The 15086-nt window shown below is 17.5% G+C and overlaps 1 protein-coding gene and 3 pseudogenes across 1 annotated transcript; 1 reads left to right on the top strand and 3 right to left on the bottom strand.

Annotated features, from left to right (window-relative positions):
* Positions 1-2987: 2987 nt before the first annotated feature.
* On the bottom strand, positions 2988-5537 carry LOC143364311 (cytochrome b pseudogene; annotated as a pseudogene).
* On the bottom strand, positions 2988-13309 carry LOC143364300 (cytochrome c oxidase subunit 2 pseudogene; annotated as a pseudogene).
* LOC143364312 (cytochrome c oxidase subunit 1 pseudogene) lies at positions 2988-14416 on the bottom strand (annotated as a pseudogene).
* Positions 6696-10918, top strand: LOC143364301 (NADH-ubiquinone oxidoreductase chain 4-like; the record flags this gene model as incomplete). Its single annotated transcript, XM_076804725.1, is given in 2 exon segments — positions 6696-6971; positions 6974-10918. Coding segments are annotated over 2 exon segments (912 nt in total), but the record flags the coding sequence as incomplete, so codon positions are not given.
* Positions 14417-15086: the final 670 nt, after the last annotated feature.

Raw genomic sequence — 15086 nt, 5'->3', positions numbered from 1 at the left:
ATTAAATTAATAATAAAAATTTATTTGAGTGGATTTTTTTATATAAAATTATTTATAAAAAAGAATTATTGGGAAAATTTTATTTGTAAAAAAATTTATATTAAATTAATAATAAAAATTTATTTGAGTGAATTTTTTATATTAAATTATTTATGAAAAGAATTATTAGGGAAATTTTATTTGTAAAAAAATTTGTATTGAATTAGTAATAAAAATTTATTTGAATGGATTTTTTATATGAAATTATTTATGAAAAGAATTATTAGGGAAATTTTATTTATAAAAAAATTTGTATTGAATTAGTAATAAAAATTTATTTGAATGAATTTTTTATATGAAATTATTTATGAAAAGAATTATTAGGGAAATTTTATTTATAAAAAAATTTGTATTGAATTAGTAATAAAAATTTATTTGAGTGGATTTTTTATATAAAATTATTTATAAAAAAGAATTGGGAAAATTTTATTTATAAAAAATTTGTATTGAATTAGTAATAAAAATTTATTTGAATGAATTTTTTATATGAAATTATTTATGGAAAGAATTATTAGGAAAATTTTATTTATAAAAAATTTGTATTGAATTAGTAATAAAAATTTATTTGAATGAATTTTCTATATGAAATTATTTATGAAAAGAATTATTAGGGAAATTTTATTTATAAAAAATTTGTATTGAATTAGTAATAAAAATTTATTTGAATGAATTTTTTATATGAAATTATTTATGAAAAGAATTATTAGGGAACCTTTATTTATAAAAAAATTTGTGTTGAATTAACAATAAAAATTTATTTGAATAAATTTTTATATAAAATTATTTATAAAAAGAATTATTAGGAAACTTATTTATGAAAAGTTTAGTATTAAATTAAAATAAGAATTTATTTGAGTATAAATATATATATATATATATATATATATATATATATATATATAAATAAAAATTTATATAAAAATTATATTAAATTAATAATAAAAGTTTATTAATTAATATTGAAAATTTTTAATAAAATATCTTATTAAAAAATTATATAAAAAATATTTGGTTCTACATTTATATAAATATAAATGATTGAAGGTGAATTTTATAGAAAATTTAATTATAGTTTAAAAATTAATTATAAAAATTTATTTATAAATGAAATTTATTTAAAAGTAAAAATTTAAAAAATTTTTATAAATTTTGTGTAAAAATTAAGTTTATATTTAAATGAAAGTTTGACAAAGAAATTTAAAATAAATAATGGTAAATTTTAGTGCCAGCATCAGCGGTTACACTATTGTTATGAGTTAATTAATGAAATAATTAGAGATTTTGAAATTTAGTTTAAATGTATATTATTTTTTTTGGTGAAATATAAAAGTATAATATATTTAATTATTAAAATACAAATTTTTGAGAAATCTTAAGAATAGACTAGGATTAGATACCCTATTATAAAGATAAATTTAAAATGTTAAATATTAAATGTTAATCATTAAAATTAAATAATATGGCGGCTTTATATACTTATTAGAGGAACTTGTTTATTAAATTGATATCCCACGTTAAGATAAACTTAAATGGAAAATTTATGTATTGTTGTTTAAAAAATTTATAGAAATTTTATTTTTGAAATATTATATATATATATATATATATATATATAATAGTAATTCAAATCAAAATGTAGTTTATTTAAGATATAATGAGTTACATAAAAATTATTTTTTTTTAAATTAAATTTTAATATTTAATAAAGATAGGATTTAAAAGTAAATTTTATAAATTAATGAGAAATTAGTTTTATTTAGTGTACAAATTGCCCGTCACTTTCATTATAAATGGAATAAGTCGTAACATAGTAAAGGTATTGGAAAATGTTTTTAATAAAAAATTTAGTTTAATATAAAAATATTTCGTTTACATTGAAAAGATTTACATGAAATAAAATTTTAAATTAAATAATTAAATATTTAGGGTTGATAGTGTTTAAGGTTAAATATATTATAAAAAAAATTATTTTAAAAAATTAAATTTTTAGTATTTATTTAAGAAAAAAATAAAAATTTTATATACATAGTATTGTGAAAGATAATAAATAAAATATTTAAAAGTAGAATTTATTTTTGTACCTTTTGTATCAGGGGTTATTAAAATTTAAATATAGTTTATATTATTCTCGAATATAAATGAGCTAATTAATTAAAATTTTTTTTGTAGCAAAAAAATTATGAATATTTAATTTGATGTGAAATGTAATACGAATTTATAGATATCTAGTTTTTTTAGAAATGAATTTAATTCATATATTTATTTTAATAATATATATATATATATATATATATATTAATAAATATAAATAATTTAGGGGATAAACTTTAAATTAAATTTATAATTTTTAATTGAAATATAATAAATAAATTAATTTTAAAATTTAATATATTATAGAAAAAATTTAATAATTTAATAATAATAATATATATATATATATATATATATATATAAAAAAAATTTAATTAACTAGAATATAATTTAATTATAAAAAAAATTAAATAAATTAAAAATTTAAAGATATAATGATAATATAAGTAATTGATTATATAAATATAAATATATATATATATATATATATAATATTAAAGAATTTGGCAAAAATTATACTCACCTGTTTAACAAAAACATGTCTTTTTGAATTTAATTTAAAGTTGTCCCTGCTCCATGAATAATTTTTAAATAGCTGCAGTATACTGACTGTACAAAGGTAGCATAATCATTTGTCTTTTAATTAAAGGCTGGAATGAAAGGGTTGATGAAGTATAAACTGTTTCAATATTAAATAATGAAATTAAATTTTAAGTAAAAATGCTTAAATTAATTTAAGGGACGATAAGACCCTATAGAATTTAATAAATTAATAAAGTTTTTAATTTATTTATAAGAAAATTTATTAATTTATTTTATTGGGGTGATATTTAAATTTAATAAACTTTAAATTAAGAAATCATAAATTAATGTTAATAAAAATGATATTGTATTATAAATTATAAGAAAAATTACCTTAGGGATAACAGCATAATATCTTTAAGAAGGCCTTATTTATAAAGATGTTTATGACCTCGATGTTGAATTAAGATAAATTTTAAATGCAGAAGTTTAAAAATTAAGTCTGTTCGACTTTTGAAATCTTACATGATTTGAGTTCAGATCGGTGTAAGCCAGATCGGTTTCTATCTTTAAAAGTAAAATAATATTTTTGTACGAAAGGACTAAGTATTTTTAATAATTAATATTATATATATATATATATATATATAAATGTAAATAATTATTTTGGCAGATTAGTGTAATAAATTTAGAATTTAATAAAGTATGCAATAAGTATACAGATAATAATTTATGTATTAAAATTTAATTTATATTTTAATTTATTTTTTTTTATTGTTTTAATTTTAATAATATTAATTAGTATAGCTTTTTTAACATTATTTGAACGAAAAGTATTAGGGTTTATTCAAAATCGAAAGGGACCAAATAAAGTATTAATTATAGGAATTTTTCAACCTTTTAGAGATGTAATTAAATTATTAAATAAGGAATTATTTTTTTTAGATAAAATTAATTTAAATTATTATATATTTATACCTATAATTTCTTTAATTTTATCTATAATATTATGGTTAGTTTACCCATTTTATGTAAATATATTTTCAATAAATTTAGGAATTTTATTTATATTAAGATTAATGAGTGTAGGGGTTTTTCCAATTATATTAGGGGGGTGGGCTTCAAATTCTAATTATTCTATATTGGGTGCTATTCGTTCAGTTGCCCAATCAATTTCTTATGAAGTAAGATTATTTTTAATTATTTTTAATTTAATTTTATTAGTTGAAAGGTTTAATTTATTAGAATTTTTAAAATTTCAAGAAAATATTAAATTTTTAATTATAATTTATCCAGTTTATTTAATATTTATGGTTAGAATATTAATTGAATTAAATCGTACTCCTTTTGATTTAGTTGAAGGAGAATCTGAGTTAGTCTCTGGTTTTAATACAGAGTATTTTAGAAGATTATTTGCTTTAATTTTTATATCTGAATACTTAAGGATTATTTTTATAAGGTTTTTAGTAACAATTATGTTTTTAGGGTTTAAATTATTAAGATTTAAATTTATTGTTAGAATAATTTTTCATATATTTTTTGTGATTTGAATTCGAGGGGTTTTACCTCGAATTCGTTATGATGAATTAATAATAATATGTTGAAAGAAATTTTTATCGTTATCATTATTATATATTTTATTTATTTTAAGGATAAAGGAATTAATTATTTATATAAATATAAGTTAATAGATAGTTTTATATCTATAAAATATTTTCAAAATAAATGCTATTAAAGCTTATTAACTAATAAATTAATTTATCTCAGATATAATTTAGTGAGGGGGTTAAAATGAAATATAAAAAGTAAATTAATGTAAATAATATTCTTAAGTTAATAAATGGAGGCTCAATTAATTGCCTTCCTAACCATGTTAATATGATAAAAGATAAAATAAAAATTCAAAAAAGAATTTTTCTTAAAAAATAAAATTTTCTTGAAGTTAATTTATTATAATTTAAAATAGGTATAAATATTAAAATTAAAATAGATGAAAATAAACCTAGAACTCCACCAAATTTATTAGGAATAATTCGTAAAATTGTGTAAGCAAATAAAAAATATCATTCAGGTTTAATATGTTCAGGTGTAATTATAGGGTTAGCTATAATAAAATTATCTGGGTCACTTAAATTATAAGGAAAAATTAAAGTAACTATAATAAATAGAAATAAAATTAATATATATCCAAGTACATCTTTAATAAGAAAATAAGGTGAAAAATAAATTAAGTAAAATTTATTTCTGGATCCTATAGGGTTATTTGATCCTGAATTATGTAAGAAGAAAAGATGGATAATTACTAAAAATAAAATTATAAATGGGAGAATAAAATGAAAGGTATAGAATCGGTTTAATGTGGCATTATTAATAGAAAATCCTCCTCAAATTCATTCAACTAATATTTTTCCAATAAAAGGTAAGGCTGATAATAAGTTAGTAATAACTGTAGCTCCTCAAAAAGATATTTGTCCTCATGGTAAAACATAACCTAAGAATGCTGTTGCTATTGATATAATTAAAATAATTACTCCGATTAATCAAACATTAACTAATTTGAAAGAGTGATAATAAATTCCTCGGGCAATATGAAGAAATATAGTAAAAAAAAAGAAAGATGCTCCATTTATATGGATAAGACGGATTCATCATCCGAACTTAACATTTTTTATAATATGAATTGTTCTATGAAAAGCAAGATTAATATTAGGGCAATAATGTATAGATAAAAATAGACCTGAAATAATTTGAATAATTAAAAATAATCCTAAAATTGAACCAAAATTTCATCATATATTAATATTTATGGGGGATGGTAATTTATTTAGAGAATAATTGAAAATTGATAAAATTTTATTATTTTTTAATAGTTTAGAAAATTTCATTAATTAATAATTTTTCGTAAGGGTTTATATTTTGATAAACAAATTTTTATTGAGAATAATAAAGTAATTAATAAATAAAAAATTATTAAGAAGGTAACTTTATAAAGTGGGTATGTATAAGTTTTGTAAATAAATAATGAATTAGAAGTTTTAAATTTAATATTAATTGAATAATTAAAAAAATAATAAAAAAATATAACAAAAATTAATATAATTACTATAAATCAAATAAAGTTTAGGTTAGATTTAAACGATTTATTATAATAATTGTTAATTAATCTTGTAAAATAAAGGAATATAATTATATTTCCTCTAATTATTGAAATAAAAATTATGAAACAATATAATGATTTTTGAGTAATTAAATAATTTAAAATTAAATAAATTAAAGTGAATAAAATTAAGCTTATTATGAAATTTAGTGGGGAGATATTTTTATTATATATAATAATAATAATTATATATATATTAATATAAAGTATAAATTTAATAAAAAATTCATAAGAACTGTTCATTGAATTCAAGAAATAGTTTAAATAGAATATTAATTTTGGGGATTAAAGATATTAAGGTTAATTTTCTTGAAGTTTAAGCTAAAGAAAAAATTTTCATATTTAATTTACAAAATTAATATTTTATTTTAAATTATTTAGCTAAATTGATTTATTTAAATAATTATTATTTAGTAATAGTTTTATTAATTTTATTAATAATTTTTATATTTATAGAGAATTTTTTAATATTTTTAATTGGATTGGAATATATATTAATATTTTATTTGTTTATAACTTTAATTATTTCTGACAGTTTAAATAATGATTGAATATTTATATATATATTAATTATAGGAGTTTGTGAAAGAGTTATTGGTATTTCTTTAATAGTTAGAATTGTTCATATGTATGGTTCACAAAGAATAAAAATTTTAAATTTAAAATGATAGTAGAAATTTTAATTATTACTTATTTATATTTAATATTATTTAAAAATAAATTTATAAAAATAAGTTTATTAAAAAATTTTATTAGATGTGTGTTAATATTTTTAACAGTAAAAATTTTTTTTAAATATAATTTTATTGTAAATTTTTCTATAATAAGTAGATTATTTAGGTTAAATAATTATTCATTTATATTAATTATACTAAGTTTATGAATTTTTGGTATTATTTTTTTATTTTTAATAGATAAGAATATTTTATTATGTATAAAAATACATTTAGTTTTATTAATTATTTTAATAATATTTTTTATAAGAATTCAATTATTATTATTTTATTTTATATTTGAAGTAAGGTTAATTTTAATTTTTTTTATAATTATTAAATGGGGGTTAGGGGAAAAACGGTTGGAAGCTGCTTATTTTATAATATTTTATACAATATTTTTTTCTTTACCTTTTTTAATTTTTTTATTTTTAATTATAAATATGAATTAATATTAGATTTAATAATAATAGTAGAATTAAAAAAAATTAAAATAAGAAGTTATTTTTTTATATTTATAATAGGAACTTTTTTAGTAAAGATTCCTATATATATATTTCATGGGTGGTTATTAAAGGCTCATGTTGAAGCCCCAGTATATAGTTCAATAATTTTAGCTTCAATTTTATTAAAATTAGGAACTTATGGTTTATTACAAATAGTAATTATATTTTATTATTTATTTATAAATATAAAATTTTATATAATAATAATTAGTTTATTAGGCAGAGTTATTTTGAGGGGGTTATGTTTACGCCAATTAGATATAAAAATTTTAGTTGCTTATTCATCAGTTGTTCATATAGGAATTTTAATTAGAAGAATGTTAACATTTTTTAAAATTAGAGTAATTGGGAGGTATATTATTATAATTGCTCATGGGTTATGTTCTTCTGGTTTATTTTTTTTAGTAAATATTTGTTATCAAGAAACTAATAGACGTTTAATATTAATTAATAAAGGATTAATAAATTATATACCTAAAATAAGAATAATATGATTTTTATTATGTTCTTCAAATATATCTGCCCCAGTGTCATTAAATTTAGTGGGAGAAATTATATTATTAGTAGGGTTAATAATATGAATAGAGTATTTAATAATTGTTATAATTTTTTTTTGTTTTTTTAGATTTATTTATTCATTATATTTATTTTGTTATGTCCAACATGGGGAATTAAATTATTATTTAAAAATTAAAAGAAGTAAAATAATTAATTATATTGTATTAATTTTACATTGATTACCTTTAAATATTATATTTTTGGATTTAATTTTTTTTTAATTTAAATAGTTTAAGAAAAAAATTTTGAATTGTGGTTTCAAAGATGTATAATAACTTTAAATTATTTATGAATTAATAGTTTATGGGGTGATTATATTTTTTTTAGGTATATTTTTTATTTTAATAAGTATATATATATATATATATAATATAATAATAATTTTAGAGTGAACAATTTTTATATTAAGTAGAATAAAATTTAATTATATAATTTATTTAGATTATATAGGTTTAATATATATAGGAGTTGTTTTAATTATTTCTTTTTTTATTATATTTTATAGAATAAATTATATAAATGGGGATATATATATTAATCGATTTAAATATTTATTATTATTATTTATTTTTTCAATATGTTTAATAATTTTAAGTCCAAGGATTTTAAGAATTTTATTAGGATGAGATGGGTTAGGTTTAATTTCTTATTGTTTAGTAATTTATTATCAAAATAAGAATTCTTATAATTCAGGGATATTAACTATTCTTTGTAATCGATTAGGAGATGTTGGGTTATTAATATTAATTAGAATATCATCATTTTTAGGTTCTTGAAATTTAATATTATATAGAATAAGATTAATTATAATAATTTTAATGTTAATTTTAATAATTACAAAAAGTGCTCAATTACCTTTTTCGGCTTGATTACCTGCTGCTATAACTGCCCCTACTCCTATTTCTTCTTTAGTACATTCTTCTACTTTGGTTACTGCTGGTATTTATTTAATAATTCGGTATAATAAATTTATTTTAATTGAAGTGAAAAGATATATTATTATTATTTCTAGTTTAACAATGTTTATGGCTGGGTTAATAGCAAATTATGAATATAATTTAAAAAAAGTAATTGCTCTTTCAACTTTAAGACAATTAGGGTTTATAATAAGAATTTTAGGGTTAGGTATAGTAAATTTAGGGTTTTATCATTTATTAATTCATGCTTTTTTTAAATCTTTAATATTTATATGTGTTGGGGGGTATATTCATACATCTTTAGGAAGGCAAGATTTACGTAAATTTAAAGGTGTAATAAGAATAACTCCTTTAAAGAGTGTTGTATTTATTTTTTCTTTTATGAATTTAAGTGGTTTTCCATTTATTTCTGGGTTTTATTCAAAAGATTTAATTTTAGAATTTATAATAGTAAGAAGATTAAATAAATTAATAATTTATATTTTAATGATTTCAACAGTTTTAACAATTAATTATAGAGTTCGAATTATAAAATTATTTTTTGAAATATATATAGGGATTTATAGATACCAATATGTAGGAGATGGTAAATTTATAATTTTTTGTAAATTTTTTATAATATTATTAGTAATTTTTTTTGGGTATTTTTATTTAAGGTTAATTAATTATTTTACTTGTATAATTACAGAAAATGATAAATTAGTTTTAATAATAATATATATTCTTAGATGAATAGTAACCTTTAGATTTCATTTTAGATGTAAGAAGTTAATAAATTTTAGTTATTTAAATTTCATTATGAGAATATTTTATTCAATTTTTTTTTATAAAATAATTTATTTAAATTTTTTAAAATTTATATTAACATATGAGAAATTCAATGAGAAATGAATAGATAAAATTTTAGGTGTAAATATAAAAAAAATATTTTATTTACAGAAGGTGTACCCATTGATGAATAGATGATTATATTCAATTCATATAATAAAGTTGATAAAATTTTATAGAGTGTTATTAATTTTTATTTTATTTATTTATAATTATTTAAATAGCTTAATAAAAAGTTTAATATTGAAAATATTAAGATAATTAAAAATTTTTAAATAAATTTATAAACTTAATAGTTAATTTTATATTGAAATTATAATATTTTTTTTAAATTATATAAATTTAGAAATATTTATGATTAAATCATATTAAAAGAATTAGAAGTTCTAAATTTATATTTCTTTAATTGGAGATATTAGTCTCAAAAAAATTATTAACAATAATTTACCTAAATTTTGGTTTCAATTAAAAGATATAAATAATTTAATTTTAAAAAGCAAATTTAATGTTATATATATAATATTAACTAATATCCTGTTTATATAAGAAAAATAAATTTCTTTTTTTTAAGTCGAAATTAAATGTAAAAATTACTATATATAAATTAATGGATTCATTTAAATAAGTTACAAGTTCATTCAATTCATAGCCTAATAATTAAAATTAAAAGAAAAGTGAAAAAAGTATAAATAGATAAAATTGAAAGATTATTAAGTAATTTTAAAATTGGTAAAATTAGAATAATTTCTACATCAAAAATAAGAAATATTAGAGTTATAATATAAAAATTAATTGAAAATGGTAATCGTGCTCTAGTAATAGGGTCAAATCCACATTCAAATGGTGTAATTTTTTCTCGATCTTTATTTATAATTATTGAAAAAAAAAAATTAATTAAAATAATTAAAGAGATAATAATAAATATAAAGATAAAAAATATAAAGATATTAAAAATTATATATATTATTTAATTAAATCTTTTAATTGGAAATTAAATGTAATTATTTATACTATATATATATATATATATATATATATATATATATTATATATATTAATATATTCATCAATAAATTAGGATATAAAGAATAAGTCAAATAATATCAACAAAATGTCAATATCATGTAGCCGCTTCAAAATGAAAATGATGAATTTTAGAAAAGTGGTTTAAATATATTCGAATTAATCTTGTTCTTAAAAAAATGATACCTAATAATACATGGAGGCCATGAAATCCTGTAGATATAAAAAAAATTGATCCAAAAATTCCATCGTTAAAAGTAAAAGGGGCTTCTATATATTCAATTATTTGAATAGAGGAAAAATACATGCCTAGTAGAATTGTAAAAATTAATGGTGTTATAGATTTTTTTTTGTTTTTAACTAATAAATTATGTCTTCATGTAATAGTAAATCCCGAAGAAATTAAAATAATTGAGTTTAAAAGGGGGATATCATAAGGGTTAAATATAATAATATTTTTAGGTGGTCATATTATACCAATTTCAATTCTTGGGGAGATTGCTGAATGAAGGTAAGTTCAAAAAAAAGAAATAAAAAAAAATAATTCTGAAATAATAAATAAAATTATTCCAAATTTTAATAATTTTAAAACACTTAATGTATGACATCCTTGTATTGTTCTTTCTCGAATAATATCTCGTCATCATTGGTATAGAATTAAAAATAGAATTAATAAATTAAATATAGTAATATTGAAGTTAGAAGAATTAAATCAATAAATAGTTCTTAATAACAAATTTAAAATTCTTCATGAAGTTATTAAAGGTCAGGGTCTTAAAGTTACTATATGAAATGGGTGGTGATGAGATATTTTCATTTAATTAGATTCATTAAAATACAATAAAGTTAAAATAGAAAATACATAGGATTGAATAATAGAAACTGAAATTTCTAAAATTATTAATAAATTTTGGATAAAAAAAAGAATTAATATATAAGGTATATTTTCTAAAGTTGTTCCTAATAAGGATAAAAGTAAATGTCCTGCTAATATATTAGCAGATAGTCGAATTGCAAGAGTTCATGGTCGAATAAAATTTCTAATAGATTCAATTAAAATTATAAAAATTATTAAAGGTCCTGGTGTGTTTATGGGTAGAAGATGAATGAATATTTTATTAGTGTTATTTAATCATCCAAATAATATAAATCTTATTCATAATCTTAGGGATAAAGAAAGATTAATAGATAAATGTCTTGATGGGGTAAAAATATAAGGTATTAAACTTAATAAATTTAATTTTAAAAATATAATTATAATAGTTAAAAAAATAATCAAGTTTGATGAAAATTTTTTTTTTGTTAAATTAAAAAATTCTTGAAAAATTTTTTTGTAGAAGTTTAATCAAAAGATATTAATTCGTGAGGGTGATAATCAATAAGGTCAATTTATTAATATTAAAGGAAAAAATAAAATTAATCAATTTAAAGATAAAAATTTATTTGTAGAAGGGTCAAAAATTGAAAATAAATTTGTTAACATTTAAAATTTAATAGTTTTTTTTATTAATTTAAAATTATTTAAATTAGTATGAGTAGTTGGTGAAAATGAAAAAGGAGAAAAATATAAAATTGAAATATATATATATATAATTATAAGTATAAAAAAGAAAAGTAAAAGTCAATATATAGGTCTTATTTGAGGGATAAAAGAATAAAATCATTAGAAGTAGACGATTAACTACTATATTTTGGTTTAAGAGACCATTTCTTTCTTTCAGACACCTAATGAAAGAGTATTACTATAATAATTTTAAAATGACAATTTAATGTTATAAAATTTAACTAATTCTTTAATTATTTTTATTAATTCAATTAATAAAATTAAAATAATTTGTTCTTTCAATAACAATAGGTATAAATCTATGGTATGCACCACAAATTTCAGAACATTGTCCAAAAAATATTCCAGGTCGTAAAGAAATTAAAGATATTTGATTAATTCGACCTGGTGAGGCATCTATTTTAATTCCTATAGTTGGGATAGTTCATGAGTGAATTACATCTATAGAAGATACTAGTAATCGGATAGGAATTTTATAAGGAATAACTGCTCGATTATCAACATCTAATAAACGAAATTGATTAATATTTTCAATTGATTTAATTATATAAGAGTCAAATATAAAATTAGAAAATTCAGGATATTCATAACTTCAATATCATTGATGGCCAATTGATTTAATAGTAAAATATGTAGGGTTTCATAATTCATCAATAAAATAAAGAGTTTTAAGAGAAGGGATTGAAATAATTAAAAGTATAATTATAGGAGTGATAGTTCATAAAATTTCAATATTATGATTTTTTAATAAATTTAAATTTAAATATTTATTATTTAAAATAAAAATTATTATATATATAGTAGAAATAGTAATTATTGTTAGGATAATTATTGTAAAATTATAAAAATAAAATAAATTATCAGCAAATGGAGAGTTAGGATCTTGGAAAGAATATATATTTCATGTAGCTATATTTATTATGTAAATAAATTTTAATAAAAATTATTAATTTTATTTATGAGACTTAAATTCATTACACTATTCTGCCATATTAAAATTTAAAAATAATAATAGGAAGTTCGTTATATGAATGTCTATAAGGGGGGTAATTTTGTAATCACTCTAAAGATGATTGGAAATATTTAAATATAATTAAACGTTTTATAATTAATCTCTCTAAAATAATAAAGATTAATAAAATTATTCTATTAAAAGCAATTAATGAACCAATTGATGAAATTAAATTTCAACAATAGTAAGCATCTGGGTAATCTGAATATCGTCGAGGTATTCCCATTAATCCTAAGAAGTGTTGTGGGAAAAAAGTTATGTTTACTCCAAGAAATATTATAGTAAATTGAATATTTAATAGTTTTTTATTTAGTGTAAGTCCAGTGAATAGGGGGTATCAATGAATTAATCTTGCAATAATTGCAAATACTGCACCCATAGATAAAACATAGTGGAAATGACCAATTACATAATATGTATCATGAAGTATAATATCAATAGAAGAATTTGATAATATAATTCCAGTTAATCCCCCTAATGTAAATAAGAAGATAAATCCTAAAGATCATATAATTGATGGGTTTATTTTAATTTTTGACCCACAATAAGTAGCAATTCATCTAAATACTTTAATTCCTGTTGGTACAGCAATAATTATAGTGGCAGATGTAAAATATGCTCGTGTATCAACATCTAATCCTACAGTAAATATGTGATGAGCTCATACAATAAATCCTAAAAATCCAATTCCTAATATAGCATAAATTATTCCTAAATTTCCGAAAATTTCTTTTTTTCCTCTTTCGTTAAAAATAATATGTGAAATTAATCCAAATCCGGGGAGAATTAAAATATAAACTTCAGGATGACCAAAAAATCAGAATAAATGTTGATAAAGAATAGGGTCTCCTCCTCCGGAAGGATCAAAAAAAGATGTATTTAAATTTCGGTCTGTTAATAGTATAGTAATAGCACCTGCTAAAACAGGGAGAGAAAGAAGAAGTAAAATAGCAGTAATTTTAACTGATCAAGGAAATAAGGGGATTTGATTTATATTAAGTGAAATATTTTTTATTAATATAATTGAAACAATAAAATTAATAGCACCTATAATAGAAGAAATACCTGCAATATGTAAAGAAAAAATAGTAAAATCAACAGAAAAGGATGAGTGATATATAATTGAAGATAGGGGAGGGTAAATAGTTCAACCTGTTCCTGATCCTGTAGATAAAGTTCTTCTTATTATAAGTATAAATAATGAAGGAATTAATAATCAAAATCTTATATTATTTATACGTGGGAAAGCTATATCAGGAGCCCCAATTATTAGTGGTACTAATCAATTTCCAAACCCCCCAATTATAAATGGTATAACTATAAAAAAAATTATAATAAAAGCATGTGAAGTTACAATAGTATTATAAATTTGGTCGTTATTAATTCATCTTCCAGGTGTTCTTAATTCTATACGAATAATTATACTTAAAGATGCTCCGATTATCCCTGATCATATAGCAAAGATAAAATAAAGTATTCCAATATTTTTATGGTTAGTTGAATAAAATCATTTTTGGTAATAAATTTTATTTAGAAATATTATGCCTGATAAAAGGAGTAAACTGTAAATTTATTTATGAAAATAAATTTTCTAATATTAAATTAAGATTTAAATAATTAAGTTAAATATATATTTATATAAAACTTTGAAGGTTTTAAGTTTTATTAACTTAAAATCTTTATTTATATAGTTTATAAAAAATATTAAATTGCAAATTTAAAGAAATTAAAAAATTATAAATTTAGTTTATAAATGAAAAGGTAAAAATTAAAGTAAATGTTAAAAATGAAAAATATATAATAAATATAGTATTAAAATTAGAATAATCAAATAAATTAATTTTATGTCTAATTTTAGAATTTGTTAAAAAAAAATTGTTATTATTAAAATTTAAATAATTAAAGGTTATTAATAATCTAGAAAAGATAATTAATATGGATAATATAATTATATAATTATTTGATAATATAAGATCAATTAAATTTCATTTAATAATAAATGGTAAAAATGGGGGAAGTTGGGAGTATTTGAATATTATTAAATTATAAAATATTTTATTTTTATAATTTAATCTTAAATTTAAAGAGTTTTTGTAATAAAGATTTAATTTTTTAAGTATAAGTAAGATTATAAGAGTTGAAGTTATATAAATGGT

The sequence above is a fragment of the Halictus rubicundus genome, unplaced genomic scaffold (assembly GCF_050948215.1).
Source record: "Halictus rubicundus isolate RS-2024b unplaced genomic scaffold, iyHalRubi1_principal scaffold0436, whole genome shotgun sequence".
Lineage (NCBI taxonomy): Eukaryota > Metazoa > Arthropoda > Insecta > Hymenoptera > Halictidae > Halictus > Halictus rubicundus.
Note: the sequence above shows the minus strand (reverse complement) of the source record. Positions and strands in the feature narration are given on the sequence as shown.